We start from the raw sequence: 27,146 nt of genomic DNA on the forward strand, positions 1-27,146 counted from the left end.
CCGTGTGAGACAATTCTGGACAACATGTGAACAAAACCGATAGGCTACATAATATGAAAAAAAAAACCGATAATCTTTTATGAATTAATTTATCCCTTTTTATCAAAAAATTCACACAACGAATAGGCTACGTTGGCTACATCTTAGTGATCTTGTGTGACTTACACATCGACGTTGTCCAATCAGTTCAATCACACGGTACTGTGATGACCTGAGATTTTCCTCGCATTAACGCAAACGTTTTTGAAGTCTATTCGACCGTGACAGCTCTGTGATATCAGGCGTAATCTGAGAGTGCGCGCGCATCGGTGCTCGAGCACAGTTCTCAGCACCAAGGACAGCGTCTCTCACAGAGCATCAGGTCACCCTTGACAAAACCTTGACTTACGATTTAGTCACGGCAAGAGTGGGGAAGTGAACGCAGATGACTACAACATTACTGCCAAACTGATTTCTCCACCTTTTCCCGAGAGAGAGAGAGTGTGTGTGTGTGTGTGTGTGTGTGTGTGTGTGTGTGCGCATATGTGAGGCGACTATCAACAGGAGCGAGCATCATTTTCTACAAAGGCGTGTTGACATGGGTTTCTTGAATATGAACGGGTTTCATGAGCGGACTCAATGAGTGAAGCCCATTCCTCAGCGGACTAGACTGAGGCGATCGCATTCCAGTGCTGCTGGAGATCGAGGACGCAGTGAGAGCGGATCTGTCTAATCAACGGACATCGACACGCATCCTCCACGGGGCACTCAGCTGGACTCCTCTGCCATCCAGGGCAAAATGCGTCTGGTTCTGTTCGCCTTCCTCATCTCGTGCTCCTGTGCGAGAGGCGGATGCGAACCAAAGACTGTGAACATCGGGGCTGTCCTGAGCCAGAAGAGATATGAACAAGTGTTCAAAGACGCTGTCACTCAAGCCAACAATATATACGGCAAAGATAAGTTCAAGATGAACGCTATTTCAGTCACCCATAAGCCAAACGCCATCCAGATGGCACTCTCCGTATGTGAGGACCTCATCTCTAACCAGGTATAGCCTATCACTCGCAAACCATTAGGATACTCAGAAAAATGCATTGGAAAACGTATAATAGGCTACATTTGTTGATCAAATATTTTAAAGTAGCTACGATGTCATATAGTTAATGCTCTCCCTTTTTGGATAAAAAAACGGTTTAGAAACTAATCTAAATAATGATAATATATTTTATTTCACTTAACTGCTAGTAGATTTCACAAACAATTAGCCTGTATAGAAACAGCAGCATGTTGAATTAAATGTGACATTTTCAAGTAGAAAATCTGACAACGTATTTTCTTGTAAAACGTACAATAATCTTTTTCGTTTTTATTTTCAACTTCAAAAATTCCTGCACCATATCTAATGACTCTCTGCTTATTTTGAAGTACGAATAAGTCAAGCAAGCTCAGAATGTTTTAACAGATTCGCTGGTATTTGCAGAGAAAATTACACTATCCTGTGAATTTACTACTGTAGGCTATGTAGGCTATATCAGACTTAAAGCACCTTTCACCTTTAATTTTTTGTATATATATTTTAATTTTGTTTTTGTTGTTGTTGTTAGTTTTTCAGCTATATAGGCTACTAGGCGTTGTTATGTTCTTCGGAATGCCTTCATTCACGGACAGTCGTTTTCAGCCTGATTTAGTAATTGTAACTTTGTATTCTCCAAGGTCAAGCGCTGTCGCGAATCGTAAGAACATGTTGCACAAATGAAAACATTCAACAGGATCCGGGGGTCCATTTTGACCTTACCAATTCTGCAGCCTCACTGCCGTGTTGAGACTGCTCAGAGGTTATATTATATGAACTGAGCCTGAAATAATGCTAAATATATAGGATATGTAACAACCTGTGAGTAATGTGGCGTCATATAAATACAAATCCAAGCATAAGTAAAGCGTTTAAGGTAACATGACTGACCCCTCTATACGAGGCGCCATGGCATCCCCGCTGGCCCTCCGCCTCTATTTTAATAAAAAACGAGGCCAATATGGCGCCAGACTCATAGATAACAGCTGCTTTGTTCTGAGAGGAAAACTCTAGCAGAATATTACACAGCATGGAGGCAGAGATTATAGACTTCAACGCTGTAACACGGATTACCATCCAAATCACACCCGCCCTAACATACGCTCGCACGCGCGCAGACTCAAGCGTGCGTTCATGACAACCATCAAACTGCTGCTAGATCAACAACACCTTTGCATTTTACTGTTAACTGGCTCGTCTGGCAAGGGCAAACCATTCCGTTCCATTCATGTAGGTTATTATACACTAGTTATATTTTTAATTTAGATATTTGTTATAGCCTAATTTTTGCTTATAACAATCAGTTACCCACATTACTTAGGCCTAAGTGATAATAAAAAACAGACTTAAAGCATCTTTCATTTTAAATTTTAATATATTTACATTTTTTGTTTGTTTTTCAGCTGGCTAGGCGTTGTTTCTGTTAAAAAGAATTACACAAACAAATCTTCAAAATCAGGCTATTCGTTCACGGATATTAATTTTCAGCCATATTTAGTTACTGTAACTTTCTATTCTCCAAGGTCAAGCGCTGTCGCGAATTTTAAGAGCATGTTGCACAAATAAAACATCCAACAGGATCGGGGGCCATTTTGACTTTATAAATAATAATACATTACGTGAGATATATTTATTTGACTTTAAATTATTTTGTATATTATTTTAGGGGGGGGGGGGGGGGAGTTCAAAGAATGTACAAAACTATCGCCCTACGAACACTCTCGACAATCATATTCGTTTACAAACTATCATGGAAACTGAAAAATGGCGCCAGATGCTTAAGAACGTCCTTCACGTGCTATCGGAAATGTCCTACTTCCCACTTCTGAAGTCGTGATTATTACAAGCTCGCTGCACTTAAATAAAGACTTGAGAGGGTGTTCATGTCCTATTTTATAACTAGTATTTACGACGATTCTGATAGCACGTGGGGGCAGCATAGGCCTATAATGCTGCCTTCACGTGCTATCGGAAATGTCCTAATTCCCACTTTAGAAGTCGTGATTACGAGCTTGTTGCATTCAAGTGCTTTGTTGTCGGAGTGAACAGGAATCATGGTGGACACCAGGTTATTCTTGCCTATTTATTGGGAAAGTCTTATTAAAACCATCATCATTTGTAGTCTCCATGCACCGACAACCATAAACATTCCACATAGTCCGCTTTCTGCTGATTCTGTAATTTCAGTCAAATGCAGGCTATTTTCGCTGTGTACCAAACATACAATACACTTCATATGATTACTCACATGTAAATATGTACTACGTTAATGTCAAGACAAGACGACCAAGCTGTTTTGGACCTGCCACAGCAGTCCAGTTCTCCCCGCCACCATGTTTAAAGCTTATGACACGCCCATCTCGGGAATTGGGGTCTCAAAATTATTTCCGAACTTCCCAGTGGTAAACACGACATCAGAGGGCGTTCATGTGCAATTTTTACCTAGGAAACTCGTATTTACGATAATTCCGATAGCACGTGAAGGCAGCATAAGTCGCGCCAGTTTCAGTAACCCGGATGAGCGGAATACAGCGTCCATAAACAACGCGTGGCCTGTTATGTGGACTTTACTTCACTCCCAATTAAGTGAGATTCCACATAGAAGAAACATTTATGTTCAGTCCGACGACACAGCGATCTGAATAAGGGTAGGCTACATATACCTACCTATATCACTTCACATGAAGCAATGAGGGAATACCATTCATCCCAAATCTGCGCATCTAGATTTTCTTCGGCTGCAGGAAGTTATGAATGAACGCATTATGATTTTTTATTTATTTTTATTTTATTTTATTGCAGATATAGACAACATTACAACAAATTAACTTACAAGCAATCATTGGATGACAGTATAAAGTTATAATAGGAGAACAGTGGGAATCTCTATGATTTTATCAAGTCAAGCGAACTTCGACATAATGCGGCATGCCGCGACGATTGGCCAATCACAGTCTAGTTGTAAGTCACGTAATAATATGATTAAAAGTTGACATTGAATGTTATTTAGTTAATGTTTATGACACTTTTATTGTCATGTTTGTTAGCCCAGTGGTCTTTATTAAATCCCATATTGGTTATCAATATATTTCTAGTACAGTGGATTTTATTAGGTCAAGTAGCCGGTTTGTATAGGTAACAAAATTTAAGGGGCTTTTTTAAGTATGAGGTTTTTGTGACAAAATCAGAACAAGTGACAAAGCTTTCTCAGATTTCTCTCCTCACTATGATCCTTATGTCCCCAGGTGTATGCCATCTTGGTGAGCCACCCACCCCAATCCAACGACCATCTGACTCCCACTCCGGTGTCCTACACGGCTGGCTTTTACCGTATCCCTGTTGTGGGCCTCACCACCCGCATGTCCATCTACTCCGATAAAGTGAGTGTGGGAGAACACCAGATGCTGGCTTTTGACTGCACCTTAATAGACATATATTTCAGACAGATTCAAATTCGACCTGCGTTTTACTGCAGGTGTCATCTATCCTTTTCTTCAGTCAACTTTAAAAAAAAAAAAGTTTTTACATGTGAAAACCTTTTCTGGATAAAAAAAAAATTGCATGATGGTTTTCTATTCCTGCATCAGGGCAGAATAATGTGATAAATGTGCATAGCGTTGCGATTGATTGACTCTTTTAGATTCATACTCTTTGCCTTATGGCATCTTGGCATGCTAAGAAGGGATGTTGGGATCCATCTCTAAATGAATTACAGTTAAATTGATTAAGTCCTAAAGAACTGAAATTGCCTTGGCCCTTTGAGATTCACCAGTTCTTTCCCCCCAACCGTCCATTTAGAGCATCCACCTCTCCTTCCTGCGCACGGTGCCGCCCTATTCCCACCAAGCCCAAGTGTGGTTTGACATGATGCGTGAGTTCCAGTGGAATCACATCATCCTGATTGTGAGCGATGACCATGAGGGCAGAGCGGCACAGAAAAGACTGGAAACCCTGCTGGAGGAGAGGGAGACGAAGGTGAGATGCGTGGCTGTCGACTCACATGGACCAGCATTTAAATGAGTGTGCGTCTGTAAGTCAGCGTGTGTTCCTGTAATCAATATCTCAAAGGTCCTCTATATATGTTAAATGTTTCCTTTTTTCTGTTGTGTAAACACATTTCTTTCCATTGGCTAACATTATTTATGCCAGAGGCATCAGCAGCGTCTTAAGTGGTTTATCTGCAAAACTTTGTACTTTTCTACTCATCTCACATTGCTTTTTTACCATAGTCAGATTCTCCTATTTGTCTATCCACAACAGGAGCAAAATGAGGGACTTAGCCTGGGGCTGTGCAAAAAACCAACCAAAAAAATCAGGCAGGGGATTTGGTTGCTTTGAGTTTGTTGGGAATTTCTTCCCAGCAACAGACTGACTGATTTATTACATTTTCTTTGTGTGCAGTTTTGCACTGTTAAATATTTCATATTATATAGGAAAGTATTTCACAATAAATTTGAAGGTAAGGGTAGTTACACACTGTAATAAACCTCTTTAACGTTTGCATCTGTACACATATGTATGTGTATAATGTAAAATTATACATATGCATTGTCTAGAATGAAAAAAAAAAAGAGATTTGTAATTCAGTATAAAGAGACATTTCGTCTGGATCGGAATCCATTAGCATGGCACCGTATTTTTAGGACACCCGCAATGTCGTTGCAATGTCATGTTCAGTAATGGCAGCCCCAAGCCCAGCTGTTTTTATATGCACATGCTCAGACTGTTCATGAAAGTCTTTCTGTTGTGTTATTTATTACAGCAAAGCTTTGCCTGCACATTGTCCACAGTGTTGGATGGCTGTTTTTCTTACAGTAGTTTTTTTCGCATATACATATATATATACACACAGTCAAACCAAAATGTATTCAGACACCTTCAACATTTTCTCACATTATCACAGTTTATTCGCTATAGTTTAGAAAATGGCAATAAAATATGACAAGAACTCAAGAGTTTAACTGTCAGAACAAATTCATCTTGATATTGTCAGATAACTTTGATAGAAAGGTATGTAATGGATTACAATCAACCAATCAGCTCAGCTGTTAGATTTAAGTACACAATTAGATGATACCAATTTAGGTCAACCTAAGCAATGCTTAATTTTGTTCAGTCTGTGATGTAAAAGGTCACATTAGCAATTAAAGAAAAAAATCACTTAAGCAAAACATGGTCAGGTTAAAGTGTCTGAATAATTTTGGTCCCAAATTTTTATAAATTTTACTGGTAGTACCCTGTATGAAGAATTTTTGGGTGTAATATGTCACAGTTTACTTTATTTTGCTATCCTCACTTACATAAATGAACTATAGTGTCCTGCACCCACTAGTAAAAAAATATATATCTGGTGTTTTTGGTTTGACTGTATATATAATAACAAACAATACCCCAAAATTGTCTGAAAATATGATCAGCTTCTGAGACCTGATGCATATTCTGACTGCACAAAAAAATACAAATATGTATTAAATGCATAAAAATGATCTCAAATAATCCATGTCCATCCATTTAATCTATCAGAATTGTACTCTTTAATTGTACTTCTGCTCTCTATAAGCAACAAATGCTTGACAGACAAGAGAGTCATATCTCTGAAGAATGTGCATTATTTTGATAGAGAGCTTAAAATATTTTATTTTGGGGCATGTGTCTGGACAGACACGCCTTGTGGCAGCAACTTGCTGTGCTTCATGAGCTGTAGCTGATGTTCTTTTACGGTAGATTGACAAAGAAATTTAAATTGATGGATGGCATGAACTGGATTAGGTTGTGCTTGAATGTGCTGCACAATTTACAAAACAGCAATGCATTACAACGAAATAGAGTTCAGAAAACATTGGCATTTCTTATTAATTGTGGTTAAGCAAGGATCACACTCAGGGCAGGTGTTTTAATTAAATTCAGGTGAAAAGTTTCAATTAATATGAAATATTATGAAAAAGAATTAAAGCAGGTGAACTCATCGAAATAAGAGTGAACATGTTCAGACCATTTGCGAGGATGGATAAGGTTTGTTGAGGTTTTTGCAAGCCCCAGGATTAGAGTTTCCCAATTTGAAGCAGAAAAGTGGAGATTTGTTGGAATGCTTTACTGCGCACCATATATAACTGTTTATAATATTCTGTGTCTGCATATTTTCTCTGTGCACATTATTCATCAGAGTAAAAACAGGAACTATGAAAACCTCGACCAACTGTCCTTTGACAACAAGCGAGGACCCAAGGTATATTTGCATGGTCAATGCACGCCGCCCAAAAGTTATCTGAAAGTAGCCACTAGAAAGCAGTCAAACTATCAACAAACCGATTCCAGAGATCCTTATCCTGCCAGCACGTCTATTTATTTGTTTGGATTCTTTTTATGATTTGAATCGAGAATGGGTTATTGTTTCTGTTAAAGCGTATACAAAAACTCGCTCCCCCACCTGTCACTTTTTAATTTTTGTGTAAAGGAATGCATGTATTGAAGCCAGCAAGATTGCAAGTATATTCTTTTGACACAGTGCGTGGAGATCTGGCCGTGTGGGACAGGCACTATCCAGATGTTACTCCCACCTTTCTGCAGCATTTCTTCCTTTTTTGTTGGTTTTTTGTTTTTGGTTGGGGAAGAAGCCACCACCACCACCTGCCTTCACCTGTTTTTTGCTTTCCGGTTGCATCAATCTTCTTCTCCCTCTTCCTCTAACATGCACGTTTTTCCTTGGAATCTTGATTCCCTTGAGTTTGCATGTGAAAATGCAGAACATTTTTTTTTTGCTCCAAGCTTACTTAAGTTTTTTTTCTTCTTTTTTTTCATTTAAGCAGTTTATCTCAGAAACTTTTTTACTTCATATTTTAAACCCCCTCCTCCCCCTCCCCCAAAAAAAGAAAAAAAAAGGAGAGAAAAAAACGCAAGCGCTCAAAGAGCATGGTTCATGGTGGGAATGAGTCGACTACTTGACTAATGTTGTGTCCTAATCCCAGGCAGAGAAAGTGCTCCTGTTCAGCCAAGACACAAATCTGACGGCTCTGCTCCAGGAAGCCAAAGAGCTAGAGGCCAGAGTTATCATCCTGTCTGCAAGGTGAGTTAATCTCTGAATGCTAATCGCTAATGTTACTGAACAATACATGTGGCCAGCCATGAAACTCATGTGGTGCAGGCAAATATGGCGAAGCTTTGGTTTGAGAATTCTGAATAGATGTTTGTGTATCAGGGTGAATTTTTCAGTACTGAATGGCTTCTTTTCGATTCAGTTGAAATTTGAATTGAATGGCCACATCTCGCAGGAAGTTCTATTGGATTTTGAATTGGAATGAGGGGATGAGAAATGTACTGCATTCTGAAAAGAAATGCATTCTGTAAAATAAAGTGTTCTTCTACCCTGGTCCACAAGTAATATAATAACATATAATATAATATGATATAAGTAATAAAATAATTAGTAATAATTAGAATTTAAATGTATTCCAATTTATTCTTGTTTGCTATCTCAAAGTTCAAAGGCATTCTCATTTCACTGTGTATATTTGAAAAGCTAACAATTTCATACAATAAAATATGAAAAAATAAATAGCAAGTGAAGCTTAAATTATGTCCAGCCTCAGTACAAACACTTCAAACAAGGCGGTTTCTAGTTAAATGAGCCAACATCTAATTTGTTGACAAGAGATTGCCTCAGAATGTCAAACCGTTTGTCTGCCCTTCATGAGTCACTCATATTCGGGCCCACACAGAATATGCAGACTGACTTGAGGGAGAATTTGAGGCGTTCTGCATAATGGATTTAAACATGGCAAAATGTGTTTTACACATTTTCATTTTACTCATTGGTGAATAAAAGCATGGTCAAAAACTTTCTGAATAGTGATTGCTCTAATTTCGGTGTTCTGCACTCACAGATTCCATGTGGCTTGCTCATAACATAAAAATTGTAGGTGTTTAGTCCAATCCATTATAACCAATCTATGTCCAATCGCAGTGAAGACGAAGCCGCAGCCATTTATAAAGCGGCACGCCAGCTCAATATGACAGGCTCTGGTTACGTGTGGCTGGTTGGAGAAAGGGAGATGTCTGGTAAAGCACTGAGTGAAGCCCCAGATGGTATGTACTTTTCATCCTCTCCGTTTTCATTCTCTTGCGCTCTCTCTCTCTCTCTCTCTCTCTCTCTCTCTCTCTCTCTCTCTCTCTCTCTCTCTCTCTCTCTCTCTCTCTTAGGCTGTTTAACAAACTGAACATGTTTGCCTTTTAAGCTTTTTATATACGATTACAATTTGCAATCCCCACCGACGAAATCAGTGTCTGTGCTGTACTTGCGTGTTTAAACGTTTAAACATCTGCATGTTTAAAGGTTTTAAACACAGTGATTCTTTACTCATTGTACTGTGCTTTATGTCTAATGTTTAATTTGTTTCATTTTTGAGTGTTTGTCCTTTCTTTCAGTAGACTACAAATGATCCAATAGAGAGTTGTGGTAATCCATATTGGTTTGAATGTGCACACATTTTTAAGGTTTGGCTGTCATGAGTTTATTTATAAGTGGTGCTTTGCTACCTCCACGTTAAGGTGCGGATACGATGGTAAGCGACAACCGCATTTCTTTGTTCCCGGCTTCTTTATACACACATCCGTGTTCAACTTCACATCATTCTGCTCAGTGCTGACCCTGTCCTAACCCCCCCATGACTTTCACGGTCCTTCTGTCTGTCTTGAGACAATGCGTCGCTCATATGCAATGCACGTTTGTTTCTCTCTCTGGCAATGTGTACATTTTTAACTTTATTATGAGTATGCCTTGACGTGCTCTTGAAGTGAGAGTCGTGTTGTGAGGCATTGGCCAACACCATGTAATGTTGTCAACTGGGCAGGCTTGCTCGGCCTTCAGCTTATCAATGGCAAGAACGAGTCTGCGCACATCTACGATGCCGTGGCTGTGGTGGCCCAATCCATTCAGGAGCTCTTTGAGAAGGAGAATATCACAGAGCCTCCTCGAGGCTGTGTTGGCAATACAAACATCTGGAAGACTGGCCCACTCTTCAAACGGTGAGGCCAGGGATGAGCGCTGGCTAGCATTTGCTAGCTTTCCAACCAACCAACCATCCATTTGCTGTCATGCATTGTCATACATTACCACTGGTCTGGCACTGACAAGAGTGGAAGCTTTCACACCACAAACATTGAAATCACAAGCATTTGGCTTCTAAAACCATGCCTTCACTCCTCAAAAGGAGTAATAATAGAGTGCACGGACACATCAAGCCTGTTAAGTTGTTGATTACATTGGCCTTGTGAAATCTGGTGGCACTAATTTGCATTTGAGACCCAATTTGAGACCCTTACAGGTGTCATTTCTGTTCTCCTATGTCTGTGCCTGCACATTACGTGCCATCCGTCTCCCCCCCCCCCCCCCTCCACATGACACTCCCTAAATCTTTTCCTCAGACATACCTGCATCTCCCATCTCTGAATTCCTGGTAAACTTCCATTACTTCCAGTCATCGTCAATGTCTTCCTTTGTGTTTGAATGAGCATTTTGTGCCTTTTCTAAAAAAAACCATCTGGTGTACTAGAGTGCTGATGTCATCCAAGTACCCAGATGGCCTGACAGGCCGCGTGGAGTTTAATGATGACGGAGACAGGAGGTTCGCCCACTACAGCATTCTGAACTACCAGAAAACCCGGCTGGTGCAAGTGGGCGTCTACAATGGCTCGCAAGTATGAAATTGGCTCAGTCTTTTTAATGAGCTGTCCTTCTGCTTGGTGCAAACATTTGCTATTTTAACGGTTTGGACAGTAGCACGCTGTAGTTTTATTGTAACACTTTACAGTAACGTCACAGCATTAGGTTTCTTGAACCAACAATGAAGAGATGCTGCTCACTGCAGAACCGATGGTTGGAGCGTGGCGTCCCTCTCCCCCTCTCTGAATGTAATCTGGGCGTAATGTGTGGAGCTAGAATGTCCAACCACATCATAACCCTACCCATAGCCATATCCATCCACCCATTAGATCAACAGAGGTGGAGCTGGACGTCATTTGGCTCTGTAGTGAGCACTACTTGACAATGACCAACTATTTTTTACAGCATTTATGAACGATCCTTTATACAATTTACAGCAGATAAATGTTGATTCATAAATATACTCTAATTCATCTTTAACTTGAAGTAGGAATGAATTCACTTATACAAACCAATATGTTAACTAGGTATCAGTGTGTAGAAATTAAACATTAACCAAGATTAATGTTTTTAAAAGTAATTTACATTATTTAAAACGCTGTGAAATTAGACAGACAAATTAGTTTAAAGTATACTTTCAGTGTGTGTTTAATGAAACAATTACACTGAATTAAACTTTTATAAGTAAGCCTACATTGTTCAGTTATAGAACATTTTAATTGCTTTTACAATATCCCAAAGTGAATGAATGCATAGTAATGGAAATTAATGAAGGTGAATGACCGGAAAATATTTTGTTCTAGGTCGTAATGAACTCTCAGAGGAAGATTATTTGGCCAGGAGGAGAAACTGAAAAGCCGAAAGGCTATCAGATGTCAACAAGATTAAAGGTACTTCATTGAAGGGGTTTTGATGCATCTTTTTTTTCTTAAAACCCCTTGCATTAACATTCAGTCCTCTTGTATCTTTGGTAGATTGTCACCATTCATCAAGAGCCCTTTGTCTATGTGAAACCAACATTAAAAGATGGAACATGTAAGGAAGAGTACACTGTAAATGGAGTCCTGATCAAAAAAGTGATCTGCACTGGCCCCAATGAGACCATTCCTGGTATTATGTATTACATTATATACAATATTTTTGGACAAAAGTTGTGCTTTATCCAGATCTGACTGGCTTGTGTAACTCTACAGGTCGCCCCATAGTGCCTCAGTGCTGCTATGGATTCTGCATTGATCTTTTGATCAAACTTGCAATGACAATGAACTTTACCTATGAAGTGCATCTAGTGGCTGATGGCAAATTTGGCACTCAGGAGCGTGTGAGTAATAGGATAACTTTATTGATTCTTCACCTGCCTGTAGCAAAGGTCATGCAACTAGGCTTGTCTGTGCATTTCCAAGCCTTTCTTCAGATGCCATTAAGAATCTGCTGAAAGATGTATTAAGTAAAGCACATTTAGGCATTACAAATTGCTCAACGTTATCTCCCTAATACCAGGTGAATAACAGCAACAAGAAGGAGTGGAATGGCATGATGGGAGAGCTCCTGAGTGGCTTGGCAGACATGATCGTGGCTCCACTTACTATCAACAATGAACGAGCCCAGTACATAGAGTTCTCGAAACCGTTCAAGTATCAGGGGCTCACAATACTTGTCAAAAAGGTGAGTCTCAGATGACCTACAGATCATCATTTTAATGTACAGGTTTGTGTTACAGTGACAGCTCACCCAAAATAAAAATTGTCAATGGCGACCAATGTTGTTCTGGACCCCACTGACTTTCAATGTATGGGCAAAAACAATGATTTAAAATATCTTAATTTTCTGTTCCACTGAAGAAAAAAAGTCATACAGCTTTAGAGCAAGATGAAATTGATACAGGATTTCATTTTTGGGTGAACTATCCCTTTAAAACTGCATTATTTCCAGTGACCAATGAGAAAATAAAAGATACATATCTGGGGTCAGTTTCATGGCCACTAAGTTTCAAATAAAGTATCTGAAATGTAATTAACGTTTAGAAAAATCCTCTGAGAACATGATTTTCTGGGACGGAAATAGTATTACAGTTTCTTGATTTAATTGAATTCCCTGAAGTGGCCTTATCTCTGTGCTGAGAAAATTATGTGATAAATCAATTGACTGTTCAGTGAGTACAGCGAAATCTATTAATACACCTCTAACCAGCGTAGATGTAGACTCCATTTGATACACCATATGGCGATGCATGCTGGCAATATGGGTGGTGTTTGTTGGATTGGATAAGGCTGTGTTGTTTTGCAGGAAATACCACGCAGTACATTGGACTCGTTCATGCAGCCTTTTCAGAGCACTCTGTGGTTACTGGTGGGTCTATCGGTCCATGTTGTGGCGGTGATGCTCTACCTATTAGACCGTTTCAGGTAAAGGAAGACATGTTACATACATGACAACTTAAAGGGATAGTTTATCCAATCTTGTATGTCATTCATTCTTCTGTGGAACACAATAGATGATATTTTAAAAAATGTCTCAGTTTTTTTTTTCATACAATGAAAGTCAATGTTGTTTGGATCCCAGCGTTCCTTGAAGCATCTTCTTTTGTGTTCTGCAGAAGAAAATTTTTTTATCAGGTTTGCAACAACAAAGGTTTTTCATTTTTCATTGAGCTATCCCTTTAAAACTCATCCTTAGATGTAGAAATGACTGAACACACAGTTGTGAGAATGTATTGATATTAAGAAAGTTTGCAGAAGATCTCAGAAGTTTGGCTGAATATTAACAACGTTTTCTGGATGCAGTCTAAAAGCATCTGTCTCTGACTGATATGCGCTTTGCCCTGCAGCCCGTTTGGAAGGTTTAAAGTAAATAGTGAAGAAGAAGAAGAAGATGCCCTCACTTTATCCTCTGCTATGTGGTTCTCCTGGGGTGTACTTCTGAACTCCGGCATTGGAGAAGGTAGACATCAGCAACGAGAGATTATTATTTGGTCTATCGCCCCATGAGGTGGAAATATTGCTGACTCTGTGTTTGATTGATTTTGCAGTAAGCGTAATTTTCTCTACTGCTCACCTCCCCGCTTACATTCACAGGTGCCCCTAGGAGTTTTTCAGCAAGGATTTTAGGTATGGTGTGGGCTGGTTTTGCTATGATTATAGTTGCATCTTATACTGCTAATTTGGCAGCCTTCCTAGTGCTGGATCGGCCTGAGGAGCGCATTACCGGCATCAACGACCCTAGGGTGAGCACTATCTGTGAAGCAGCTTTGCATGTTGTACAACAGAACATCAAATAAGACTCTAAATTATCGTGCACAGAGATTTCACACGCCATAAAAACACCACATGTAATTAAGCTCGCCAAGGACACATAATTATGGGTCATTTGTTAGCAAAGGTTATTTTTATGTGCCTTGTTTCATCATAACAACCTATGTTGATTTGGTCACTCATGTGGGCTGAAAATTAGCAAAGGACTGAATGTCAACATTTGAATGAAGTAAAATAAATAGTAATAAATAATATATAAAAATCAACTGGGTATAAATATATTCTGAATGGTATTTTCTAATATGAGATATTTACCAATAAATGTACAGTTTTGTACTTACAGTTTTAGATGCACAGCAGCATGACTTCACTGAACACTTTTTAGGTCATACTTACCTTGGTTTGTCCTGTATTCCCACAGCTATTTTCTTCTCAGAAATATTTAATGAAATCAAAAGTAACATTTTTTTTGATTTGCAGACACCAAACACCAGCTTATTTTAATTATTCAGCATGTTTTGAATAAACGGTCGCTTAAATGATCTTGCGTAGCTCCCATTTATAACAGTTAATCCAGACCGTCCCACCTTGTATTCCAGCTGCGAAACCCATCAGACAAGTTCATCTACGCCACAGTGAAGCAGAGCTCTGTGGACATTTACTTCCGGCGCCAAGTTGAGCTAAGCACCATGTACCGCCACATGGAAAAGCACAACTATGAGAGCGCCGCTGAAGCCATCCAGGCTGTGCGAGACAAGTCAGTCAACAATCAAGAGTTTCCCCTAAATTAAAACATTTTTATTTTTTGTTGTGCCAGAACAGGTTTATTAGATTTGGAAGCTGTTGTTTTAAGGGGCCGGGCATAGATATCAATGCCAGGAAGTGGGCAGCAGAGAGATAAATTACCATTCAGTATAAAGGATGACACATATTCCTCTCTCCTCAGTGAGTGTGTGAAGAGCAGAGAGAGGCTAAACTTCTGTTTGTGTGATTCAGTGCAGCATTGTTGCTGAATACAAAGCAGGGTAGTGAGTTGTATTTTAAAGAAAGACCTTCAGTACAAGGCTAAGACGGGAAGAGATGGCAGACAGCCAGTGTTTAATACATTTTCCTTACAAATTTTTAACATCTGGAGTTCTATAATCTCCAGGAATTAGATCCACTTATCTCCATTTGGAAGATGCAAGTTCTTCAAGCTGTTTGTGTAAAAAGTAGTAGAGGTGCAAATTAATTATTAAATACAGTGGGGTTCAGAAGTCTAAGACTATAAAAATCTTGGATCTAATTTCTTTTGAACTTTCTGTTTACCAAAGAATCCTGAGAAAATGTTTCCATAATTACCCAGTTTTCAACATGGGTAATTATGATGAACATATTAGAACGATTTCTGAAGGATCATGTGACACTGAAGACTGGAGTAATTATGCTGAGAATTCAGCTTTGCCATCACAGGAATAAATTGCATTTTAAAATATATTCAAATATAGAGAGATAAGAATAGAGATATTTGAAATTGTAATAATATTTCACTATATTGTTTACTGTATATTTACTGTATTTTTGATCAATTTAGATGCAGCCTTGGTGAGCATCACAGACTTCTTTCAAAATTATTTTAAAAATCTTTCAATGGTATTGTAAAGATAAAGAATTTTCAATTGCAAAAATCCAAGACTTATCATATTTTCATTAAAATGTTCTTCTTCCCATAGCAAACTCCACGCATTTATATGGGATTCAGCCGTGTTGGAGTTTGAGGCCTCGCAGAAATGTGACCTGGTCACCACAGGCGAGCTGTTCTTCCGCTCTGGATTCGGCATTGGCATGCGCAAAGACAGCCCATGGAAGCAAAATGTCTCACTGGCCATCCTCAGGTAATCTTAGTCAAGACTAATCATCCACAGTATGCCGATATATTTTTGTTTGTCCCCCCCCCCCTCCCGTTCCTTTCAGCTAATCCCTAGGCTTACCGCAATCTGTCAACTGTTTCTATTTCTGGAATAACGGATTGTTTGACTGATGTATTGGATCTCTGAATTAATAGTTCCCATGAGAATGGCTTCATGGAGGACTTGGATAAAACCTGGGTCCGTTATCAGGAGTGTGACTCCAGAAGCAATGCACCAGCCACACTCACTTTTGAGAATATGGCAGGTATGATCCACCTCTCACAGGATCTCTTTAGCTTTTTAAATGTTTTTTAGCACTGACAGTGATCAAATCCCTAAGATCGTTGGACCGTTGGTGGCTAGTAGGTATTTCTATTCGACCGTGGTATCCAGCTGTATGAGCTATAATATTGGTAGTTGCCACATCATGTCTTTGCTTATTTGCATTAAATTAAAACCAACTTAGTCATATCACCAACGGTCACTGAAGCTCATGTCGTCAAAAAGTAAAACAGAATCTCATTGAAAATTAATGCAAATCCCTGTCGGTATGAACAGCCTTTATTTATAGTCTCTGTCTATTGCCCTCTCTATCACATTTGAAGACTGACTGGAAATAATCAAATACATTTTTTATCACACAGGCGTGTTTATGTTGGTTGCTGGTGGCATCGTTGCCGGGATCTTCCTCATCTTCATTGAGATTGCATACAAACGGCACAAGGATGCGCGCAGGAAGCAAATGCAGCTGGCCTTTGCAGCAGTTAATGTCTGGAGGAAGAACCTACAGGTACAGCCGCCTCTCGACCCCCAAACTCATGCTGGAAGTTTTTAGAGCCAAAACATAGGCCAATCTGCAGATAACCCATGGTTTCTGCCACAGAATGAAGAAGTCTCATAGATTTCTTCAAGTCGCAGGTCTGTCATCCGTTCATGATGCGACTTAAAGGTCATGATGAGGCAGAAATTAACACATCACCAAAAGACTCAAAAAGAACAGCCAAATAAAGCAGTCAAACTGAGCAGCAAATGTTACAGTGAACTAAAGCGTTTGTCAATATATTAATGCACGCTAAACTCTTTTAATTAATAATTTTTTTACAAGGGAGTATAAAGGTGTGAACTTACAATGTAAATGTAAAGCCAACTATAAGCTATTCTTGTGTAAAGACCCATTTATACTGTTTGGATGTTCAGAAGTTTGAGGTCGATAAGATTTTTTTCAAGAAGCTCACCAAGGCAGCATTTATTTGATCAAAACTAGAATTTAAAATAACTGTTTTCTATTTGAATATATATACAGTGGCATTAAAAAGTATGTGAACCGCTTGCAGAATCTGTGAAAATGGGAATAATTTTAACTAAATAAGAGGGATCATACAAAATGCATGTTATTTTTTATTTAGTACTGTCCTGAATAAGATATTTTACATAAAAAATGTTTACATATAGTCCACAAGACAAAAAAAATAGCTGAATTTATTAAAATAACCCTGATAAAAAGTTTATGAACCATCGATTCTCAGTGCTGAGTGTCGTTCCCTGGATGATCCACGGCTGTTTTTTTGTTTTGTGATGGTTGTTCACAAGTCCCTTGTTTGTCCTGAGCATGTTTGAACCTTTTTTAATAGTTGTGTTTGAGTCCCTCAATTGTCCTCAGTGTGAAAAGATGGATCTTAAAATCATACAGTCATTGCTGGAGAGGGTTCAAATTTGAAAAAGAGACTGGAAAACTGAAGAATGTGCAGGACCTGGAGGGTTTTTCTGAAGAACATTGGGCACTTTAACTGCTCAGGACAAACAAGGGACTCGTGAACAACCATCACAAAACAAAAAAACAGCCGTGGATCATCCAGGGAACGACACACAGCACTGAGAATCAATGGTTCATAAACTTTTTATCAGGGTTATTTGAATAAATTCAGCTATTTTTTTTTGTCTTGTGGACTATATGTAAACATTTGTTATGTAAAATATCTTATTCAGGACCGTACTAAATAAAAAATAACATGCATTTTGTATGATCCCTCTTATTTAGTTAAAATTATTCCCATTTTCAGATTCTGCAAGCAGTTCACATACTTTTTCATGCCACTGTATATATATATATAGGAATAAATAACTTTTTTTTAAAATAAATATATATATATATATTATTATATATTAAATATATATATATATATATATATATATATATATATATATATATATATATATATATATATATATATATATATATATATACACAGCACACAGGTGTCCAAAATAATTCCTTTATAATAATGATTAGTGTAGTTTTCAGCAGATCCATGCAAAGACCCATTTCTTACCAACCAATCGAAACGCTCAGCGTGATAAAGCAGCTCCTACAGCCTCACTACAGCCAGTGGCATTGCTTTTATTGAGCAGCTTGACAAATACACACACACACATTAAAGGAGCCTGTGATGCTGCTGTAGAGTGAGGAAGATGCATGCTGATCAGGCCGGCTGAATGTCCCTGCTGGGCTCCAGCAGGGATCAAAGCGTCCTCACGGCCTATACAGATCAGTGTTTGTCTGCTGCTGGCCTCCAGCTGTATCCATACACAATGGGTCACAGGCCAACATGATGCCCGGATGTTGGCAAAAGTAACAAGGTCAGCCCAATTGAGACTTGAGACCTTGCTGGCTTGCACAACACATGACCATAACTCTGAACTGCTGTGAAAGTTAGTGCGTTGTTGAAGCGAGATTACTTTTCATAATGGGATGCAAGTCATTGAGCGTGGCCTTGTTACTTTAGACTCATTATTAGCAGGCACATATTTCACCACAAGGCAAAACACTAAATCTAGCTAATGGATCAAGTGTCAGTGCGCTATCAAAACCGACAGCAATCTGATTGACTTCATACATCAGAGAGTAATGCTATACGGAGTTAAGTGTTTTAACCTTCGGGCTTTACCGCCTACTTAAGTCACAAGACAATGTTGCACAGTTAATACGCCCACATGTGCCACCTACGTCCAGTCAGAGGTCAAGCATTGTTGAAGGCTCATAATAATAAAAAAAATAAAATATATATTTGACCACGGACAAGGTCTTTTTGATGATTTTCCTCCCACTGTTTATCTAATGCAAGAAAAATAATGCTTATATAATTTAATTGCAAATGAGCCTCCTTGTAATCCCCATCAGAATGGGCAAATATGGATGTTTAACCAGCGCTAATGGCGAGTGCGCAGATGAATAATTCTTTCCTGAAAGCTAAAATCAATTATTCCACACTAAAACCGGCACGCTTATTCCAGGTGCACATGCAACGTATGCAAAAGCTGTACACAAAACTGCTTCCTGAATGCATGAACAGGCAGATCTGCCCTGGATGCATTTGCATTTCAAACCAGAGCGAGCCAGGAGCAGATCAGGAGCCCGTGTGATGTGGGCTAGCTGCCCACTCCAGAGAGGCACTGTCTCATCACAGGGCTTTGAAATGCAATGGATGAAATCACTGACGGTTAAAGGAGCTTGTACGGTCACCCTTTCTAGAGAAACCAGAATGCATTATGTAAAAACAGATGAAAATCTTATTGTGGGCATTTTTTGTGTCTTGTTTCTTTTGCAATGTTGTTTGAGAGAGCCAGACAGTGACTAATGATTCTCAAATGCCAAAAGAATGAAAAAAAAAATGTTTAATGTGCTTTACTTTACAGAAGCATTTTGTTGACATTGGGATAAAAGTCATTTAGAGAGGAACTCTGCAGATCATCATGACTGTGTTTCACGATCAAATACTCTCTTAAATATTAGATAATTTGATGACAATTATTTTAATGACAAGGCAAGTTAGTTCAGGTTCAGGTTAGTTCAATGTCATGTTGTGTGACTCCCTTAAAAAAATACATTTAAAGGCACAGTATGTAAGTTTCATCGATAGAGGTCGCTTTATCATGCTATGAATGAGCGTGGAATCGTGGAAGTTATCATCTTCACCTACACTGCCGACAGAAAGCAATCCGACGGGACTCAGGCAGAAATCATGTTCATGGGTGAGCTAATGTAATAAAGTTTTATTAACGTTACTGTGGTACGAAGCAGGGCAGAGCTGAGAGCCCGGAACACATTGCTGTTTTTATTATGTCTTTAATGCATATATGTGCATTCACTCCGTGGCTGGTATGAGACACTTTTTGCACATGGCAGTAAGCTCGATATTAGAATATCATATTGCATGTTGCTAAATGGAATGCAATTTAAACTATATCGTATGGTGGTGAAAATGCTGTATTATTGTTACCACAAATAAAGCTCTTTCTGATTATGCTATGTTAACCACTTGACAAAATAGCGTTGTCACTGAGGCATGGTACAAACATGTTAAATGTTGTGGTGAATCAAGAAAGCTATAGATTCAAACAATAAGACTAAACGCGTTACTCACCTATCCAATAAAACGCATATTAAAGCGTCTTTGGTGTTTCCATGGTTTCTACAGAAATCAAGGGTTGGCCGGATATGACATTTTTCAGGTGACCGTTAAGGTCCTTTCACATTGGATGCAATTTTGACGCGCAAGTAATTTTTAATTTTTAAAGTATTTGAATTTTTGATCAGCTGTTATTTTTTTCCGTTTCAAAGTCGATTTTTTGTCTTTTTTTTTTTACACTCGCAGCGACAGAAAAGGCTTAAACTAATCACATACAAGGAATCAAAGGTCCCGAAATGTCCAGTTGATGTCATTAGCTATTCAATCAACATTAACCTTTGCCAGGTATCACATTTCTCATGAGATTACAGCTGCGTTTGCCCACTGTAGGCTATAGACAACGATAACATAACCTTTTGAGTTAAAACTCGTTGATTTTTTTCTAACCTAATTGTGTCCGCAACTATGGAAAGTGAATGTGTTTCCGTCAGTACGACTGTGGCACTTAAATGTTTACATTGTGACTCAATTGGAAACACAGCTGCTCCGGATCGATTGGTTCCTGAAGTGTGTGTTTGTCTCGTCCGATGCACTGCTGGATGAGCTCCTCAAATTATCCCACGGACATTTGAAAGTTAGTGCGGAACCGGCCATGATAAAGTTTTAGCTCCTGTACAAGATTAGCATACTCCCCTTCAGACTCTCTGTTCTTTAAGACTGGGTGCACCCAATACCTTCTTTTCGGTCTTTTAAATAAAATGAAAAGCTCGTCTTCACTGGATGAAGCTGTCGCCACAAATGTTTTGGAATGTTGGAGTTCTGAAACATCACAGACGTCGCAAACTCGCGTCGCGGCTGATGTGAATGGTTTTGACGCGAACTATTCGCACACTAAATATTTGTTTTTCCGCTTCGCTTTTTGGTTACGCGTCCAGTGTGAAAGGGCCTTTATACACTGGTTAAAATAAACGATTTCTCTTGATTTAAACATTGTTGGAAACATTTGGGATATTGCAAGTACACAGCAAAATATATAAAATTGTTTGTGGTTTTTGGATATTTTAATCAAAAAATCTTACATATTGTGCCTTTAAACAATGTATTTCTGGTTCTGTTTCTTTTCTTGAAAATGGTGTATAAGTTGTTCAAAACCACGTGAAACCAACATGAAAACATTTTTAAGAACCTGGCAGATTTGTTTTAAACAATATAGATGTAAACTGGTTCACAAACCTGTTTGTGGTACAATTATTCATACATTGTATTGCTGTAAAGTAAAGTGCAATTGCAGATGGTCACATTTTAAGTCGGTCCAAATGTTCTAGTAAATGAGGGAGTGACGGTGCCAGCCAAGGTCAACTGTCATGTCATTCATTTTGCATTCCCTTTTTGGTTCCATCTATTGCATGTCTTCTGGTTGAATTCACCACCCCCCTTCCAGACGCTCTTGTCTCCTCTTATGAGCCTGCACACCCCTTCCCTCCTTCCTTCATATGCCCATTATACCCTCACTGGGGTATAATGCCAAGGGACTGTGTTAAGTTTTGATCGTTTGTTGATGAGTTGTTAATTTTCCCTGAAAACACAAGAACATCTTCTCCCTTTCAAAATGGAGCCTGTTTTCCCCCCCATCCGATTGTGTTTCTTTTGCTTTTTCCTTTGCTAATGCTTTGGCTTTCCATTTATGAAGTTGCAGAACTGTGGATGATCACACAATCCACAGAAGTCCTCTTCCTCCTCCCCTCTCTAGAGTGTCAGGATTGTAAAAGATTTGAAGTAAGACTTTCTGTACACATTCTCATCCAGTCTATGCCAGTGTCCTCTTTCCTTGTAGAACGCTGTGGGTGCGCGAATGCACCGTTCTGACTCACAGCCAGAATGGAGAGTGGACAGGAGACACCATGTTAATTGTGATTAGCACTAAAATTAGCAGGGTAGTGCCATTCAGTAGCTTTCGTAGTCGAGGTGGGTGGTGATGGTTGGAAACCAAACACGCTCTTCCAGAGAGCACAAATAATTGTTCTACATATACTGTATATTTATTTTAGGATAGGAAAAGTGGTAGAGCAGAGCCCGACCCCAAAAAGAAAGCCTCTTTTAGGTCCATCAGTACCAACCTGGCCTCCAACATCAAGAGACGTAGGTCGTCCAAAGACACGGTAAGAAGATTAAGAAAATGACGCCCTGCCTGTACTTCTATCTTCTCGCTCTTTTCCTCTTTTTCTTCCTTCTCCTCCTTGGCCTGCCCTGTTTCTTTCGCTCTCTTCCTTTCTCCTGTCATCTCTCCTCTCCAAAACAAACGTTTCATCTCAGACTATCTTCACCCTCACACATGGAGTTACAGTCATGGCCACATGTCTGTCAGTCAGCCATCTATACTCCATCCAGACATCTGTTGGGAAAACCCAATCAGGGATCTAGCTGCCAGGGAAAGTGTGGAGAGGGAACAGAGGAGCACATTTTTTTGGGGGGGGCTTGTGGGTTTGACCTTGCAGGAGGGGGCGAGGTAGCTTCTCCCCCTTAGCACCTATGCTGGTCTTTCTCCCGCGCCTAACCTTGATGTGACTTTACACTCTCTTTTCTTTTCTCCTTTCTTTATGTGTACTCGAGTGTCTTTCCTCTCATTGCTCGGTCCTGTAATGGTTATTTCCATGTACCTCATTTTCCTTTTATTGTCCCATTTTATGTGGTTGCTCTCACAAAGTCACCCTGTATGCCTCCCGCCATGCACGGTATCGCCATTAACAGCCAAAGACGAGCGACGCTAAAATAAACTAGGCTGTTCCCCCCGACAGGCCTGCACTACCAAGATCTCTGCGTTTATTTTTAACCATCCAATGTTTTCTTTGCAGTTCTATGAATAAAAAAACCTTTCATTTTCAGGAAATGCTGCTCAGATGGGTTTTGTGTCTAAGTTTACAATGTATTGAACACTCAGAGCTAGATTCCCAAACGGTTTCGTTCACACAAACGCCTCCTCACTGTGCTTCTTTGGTCCCACAGGTTTAATAAGACGTAGCTCTCAAACTAAACAGCTACCGGCTCTGAGGATTCAATACAAACAAATGTGCAAACACAAACAGACTATTTCATTGCATTACTTTAATTGGTTTAGACTCACTAGACATTTTCTGGGTATGGCAATGATTGAACTGGGGCTTTGTTGCATTCACCCTCAACTTGCAAAATGATTCTGATCGGCAACTCATTTGGTCGACAGTTTACGAAGAAACCAAATCCATGTAGCTCACATTTCAGTAAGATGTTTTAAATCATGTATAGAGGTGAGGGTGCTCATAAAATGCATTCTTAAAAACCTGATATGATATTATAAAATATTTTTCAAAGATGAAGGTAGAATAGGAGCAGATTTAAAGAGACAAAGTCTACAAGCTAAATGGTGACAAAATGTCTTTTTGAACTGATGTTTACCCATCGCAGTCCTAATCATCCTTTTCTTTTCTATCAGTGTTTTTTATAAATGGATTTGAATGGCGTTTTGAATGTCGGTGTCCACACCACATGCCACACTGCCTCTCTCTTCCTCTACCAGCATGAACCTTCTGGTTGTAGAATAGAGCTATCTTATGCTTTCCCCCTGTTTGTAGACAGGGGGCGCTGTGGTTATTGACTCGGAACACCATAAACAACGTTGTTATGAGTGATGGTATCATGACACCCACTAAAGCCTTCTAGCCAAAACTATATCCTTGTCATGTTGGCATGACTTAAAGGGACAGTTCACCCAAAAATGAAAATCCTGTCATCATTTACTTACATCATCATCATTCCAAATATGTATGATTTTCTTTATTCTGCGGAATAGACCTTGACAGGCAGCGCCATGACAGGTCTTAAAGCGAGGCTGAAAAATCAAAGATGCCACTGCTATGGAGGTCTATACAATCGTTGATATTTTGAAGAAAACTTGGGGTCCACACACACACACACACACACACACACACACTCACACACAAACAGACATTATTCAAAATATCTTCTTTTGTGGTTCACAGAAGAAAGAAAATTGGTTTGGGACAATGACAAGGCTGAGTAAATGAAGACCTATGGGTGAAGTATTCCTTTAATTAAATGCTAGCCATTTCCACAAATAATATTTTCGTATATGGAGAGTATCAAAATAAACCTTTCAGTATAACAATCCTATAGAATCATTCAGAAATTGAGAGATACTGAAGGTGAAACCTGTGGCGGACTGGAACAAAATGCACCTTGTGCTGCATATCCAGTCCAGCTGTCATATTTCATTAGGACAGTTACTATGGCGACAATACTTCTAGGTCATGTAAATTATTAGCCGTAGGCCAGGAGACAGAGTGCTCTCGTTTGTGCCATTACAGGTTTCTTGTGCCGACATTTCCGTGTGTTGATATACGGTACCCGTTTAAGGAAGCATATTCATTTCGCACTGTAAGCGTGAGCAATGATCCTTAAAGAAAGCAATTGTACAGTAATGAATCCGTGACCTCGTTCACTCTATTTACCTTAAGCCACAGTCCAAGGAGGCCTGTCTGTTTTTAAAACACAGCTAAATTATTCTGGATGACAGATAAACACGGCCTGCAGTGGGTGGAGTGATCGCCTCCCTCATAACAAACGTGAATTAAATACCGGGAGGTACAGTTATATATATTTATGCACATATATTTGTTCTCACTTTTCCTTTTTCTGTTTCCTCCTCATCTATAGCCATATCCCACGGACATTACCGGCCAGCTCAACCTGTCAGACCCCTCTGTGAGCACAGTGGTGTGAAAGTGGAGAGAGAAAGAGAATTTGACAGGCATAAAGAAAGAAAGCGAGAGAGAGAGAGAGAGAGAGAGAGAGAGAGTGAGAGACTGGAAAAGCAGGAGGCGGTGGGCTCTGAATCAGACAGCTTGAGACAACACCTTCAGCACCGTCATTTGAGCAAAACCCACCCTGTCTCAGCATATGCACACTGGGTATGAAACTCTTATGGACACACTGTGCCAAATTCAACCACACTGGAGCAAATCCACACTGCCACACAGTTCACAGCAGACCAACACACTCACAGATACACAAAGTGCTTCACTTTTTACAATTTTTTTGCACACGTATAAAGAGTTTTTGTGAATTATGTAAATATAGGCCATTCAGACTTGTGTTTCTCCACAGTAGGTCATCGTTCAGTCTTAACAAGAGAAAATAATACCGAATTAGTTTTTCACTTTTATGATACAGACATAATTATGTTTCATACAGTACATATGTAATATACATCTTTCTACCTCCACCTAACATATATGTAGCTTATCTCAACACTTTGGTAGTGTTTTGATGTTTTCCCATTCGAAAAGAGCAAACACAGAACATATCTTTGACTTGTTTAGATTTGAAAAAGTGGGTCGTTGTAGAAAATGCGGTACTATAAATAATACTGTAGGTGAAGGTTTGGCACATTTTGATCATCACTGCACTGCGTTTCTTAATATTCGATTCTCTCTCTTTACTGCCGTTTTCAAAACGCACTCTCCTAAAGTGGCCCAAGTTGCTTTGGACATATACTGTGGATTTTTGACTACCTTGTTTCGCTACTTTATTTCTTAATTAATTTATGTTTTTTTATCTTTTGTAAAAAATATATATATATATATAATTCTTTTTTTGAACGAGAATTATCTGAATATCAGCATATAATATGGAGTCTATTCAGCCAGGGGCTAAATGTAGCAGATCTGACCTTGTTTATCATAAAAGTTTAATGGGAAAAACTATAAGCAAACGAAAGGAACCCGTTTATGATCAAGAGTGGCGTAGATGTAATGAAACAGATATTATTACAGGATCTTTTGAGCTTCATATTGAACCCTGCTTGAAATTCCCTGTAATGATTTCTGCATCATTGTGTGATCTGGTAGCGTGCATCTTTTCGCTACCACATAGGGACCTTTCCTTGCATTATACATATCTCATCATGTCATTATAATATATGAGCAGTATTATATTTTGTCTGTGTGTAATAATAACACTAGATGCTATTTCCATTGTTTGTTGTCAAGCTTTTGCTCTGTGGACTAGTGAAATGGTTACCAGCAAAAGTGGTAATTTATAATCTGAGTCAGTCGTCTTTTTAAGTAGGCTTTTAAAAGTATGCTGACCAATTATATGCGAGTTAAAGTATTAGATCACTGTATAGATCGTTTGTCTCAAACAATCAATCTGAGGGCTTTGCTAACTATTGTGAGAAGTTTAGAATGTGAACTATGCGTACTGTAACAGTAAGGTATGGAGCTGTTTTATAACATGAACACATGAGTTTTAGATTAAAATTGAGAGGTTTTTTTAATAGAAAAACAGTTAGATTCATAGTTCAGGGTCTGGTGGTCTTTGCTTGACAATATTATTCTGTTTGTTGAGTTGGGTTGGGTTCAGCAAAGTGTCTAAAGTCCAGTTTTACTGTGAACATGACTGTGAGCTGCTTTATGTCGAAGTGAAATTCGTTTTGAAGCGAATAACGTGTTAAGCAGATACGCAAATTCTCTGTAGATTCATGAATATTAAATATGACCTACTTAGAAAAATATATGTACTGCTATGTTCATCAAGCTAATATTTGATCATATAATTAGAATCTGTGAGGTGAAAACCCACGACGTTGACAGGAATGAATTAAAGTGCGTGGCTCAATATAGGAAGCACATTTTTTGGACAAACAAAGCAATGCAACCTGTCCTATTCACTGTTGTGTGCAAACATGCATTATTTCTAAAGCTTTAAGATATCGCAAGGCCATTTGAATCTGCTTTTACCATATTTTTCGACCACCAAATGTGCTTTTGATGACTATTCCAATACTGTTTGTGAAAAAAACTCGGAATTGAATTCAAACAAAGATATATGTTTAAA

The 27,146-nt window shown here is 39.0% G+C and overlaps 1 protein-coding gene across 3 annotated transcripts; it reads left to right on the forward strand.

Annotated features, from left to right (window-relative positions):
- Positions 1-314: 314 nt before the first annotated feature.
- grin1b (glutamate receptor, ionotropic, N-methyl D-aspartate 1b) lies at positions 315-25,031 on the forward strand (the record flags this gene model as incomplete). 3 transcript variants are annotated; one of them, XM_079813689.1, is made up of 21 exons in its annotated part: positions 315-1,027; positions 4,297-4,431; positions 4,850-5,026; positions 7,215-7,277; positions 8,017-8,114; positions 9,012-9,133; positions 9,898-10,072; positions 10,600-10,744; positions 11,513-11,599; positions 11,684-11,819; positions 11,903-12,030; positions 12,210-12,374; positions 12,996-13,114; positions 13,537-13,649; positions 13,784-13,932; positions 14,560-14,717; positions 15,673-15,834; positions 16,005-16,114; positions 16,494-16,639; positions 22,304-22,414; positions 24,966-25,031. In XM_079813689.1, the coding sequence occupies exons 1-21, from the start codon at positions 779-781 to the stop codon at positions 25,029-25,031; spliced, it is 2,814 nt and encodes a 937-aa protein (XP_079669815.1). In that variant the 5' UTR covers positions 315-778. The 3 variants fall into 3 exon arrangements, with proteins under 3 accessions (XP_079669815.1, XP_079669816.1, XP_079669817.1); XM_079813690.1 differs by lacking the exon at positions 22,304-22,414; XM_079813691.1 differs by lacking the exons at positions 7,215-7,277; positions 22,304-22,414.
- Between the last annotated feature and the right edge of the window lie 2,115 nt (positions 25,032-27,146).

Source organism: Gobio gobio, assembly GCF_949357685.1.
Source record: "Gobio gobio genome assembly, chromosome: 4".
In the NCBI taxonomy this organism is placed as follows: Eukaryota; Metazoa; Chordata; class Actinopteri; order Cypriniformes; family Gobionidae; genus Gobio; species Gobio gobio.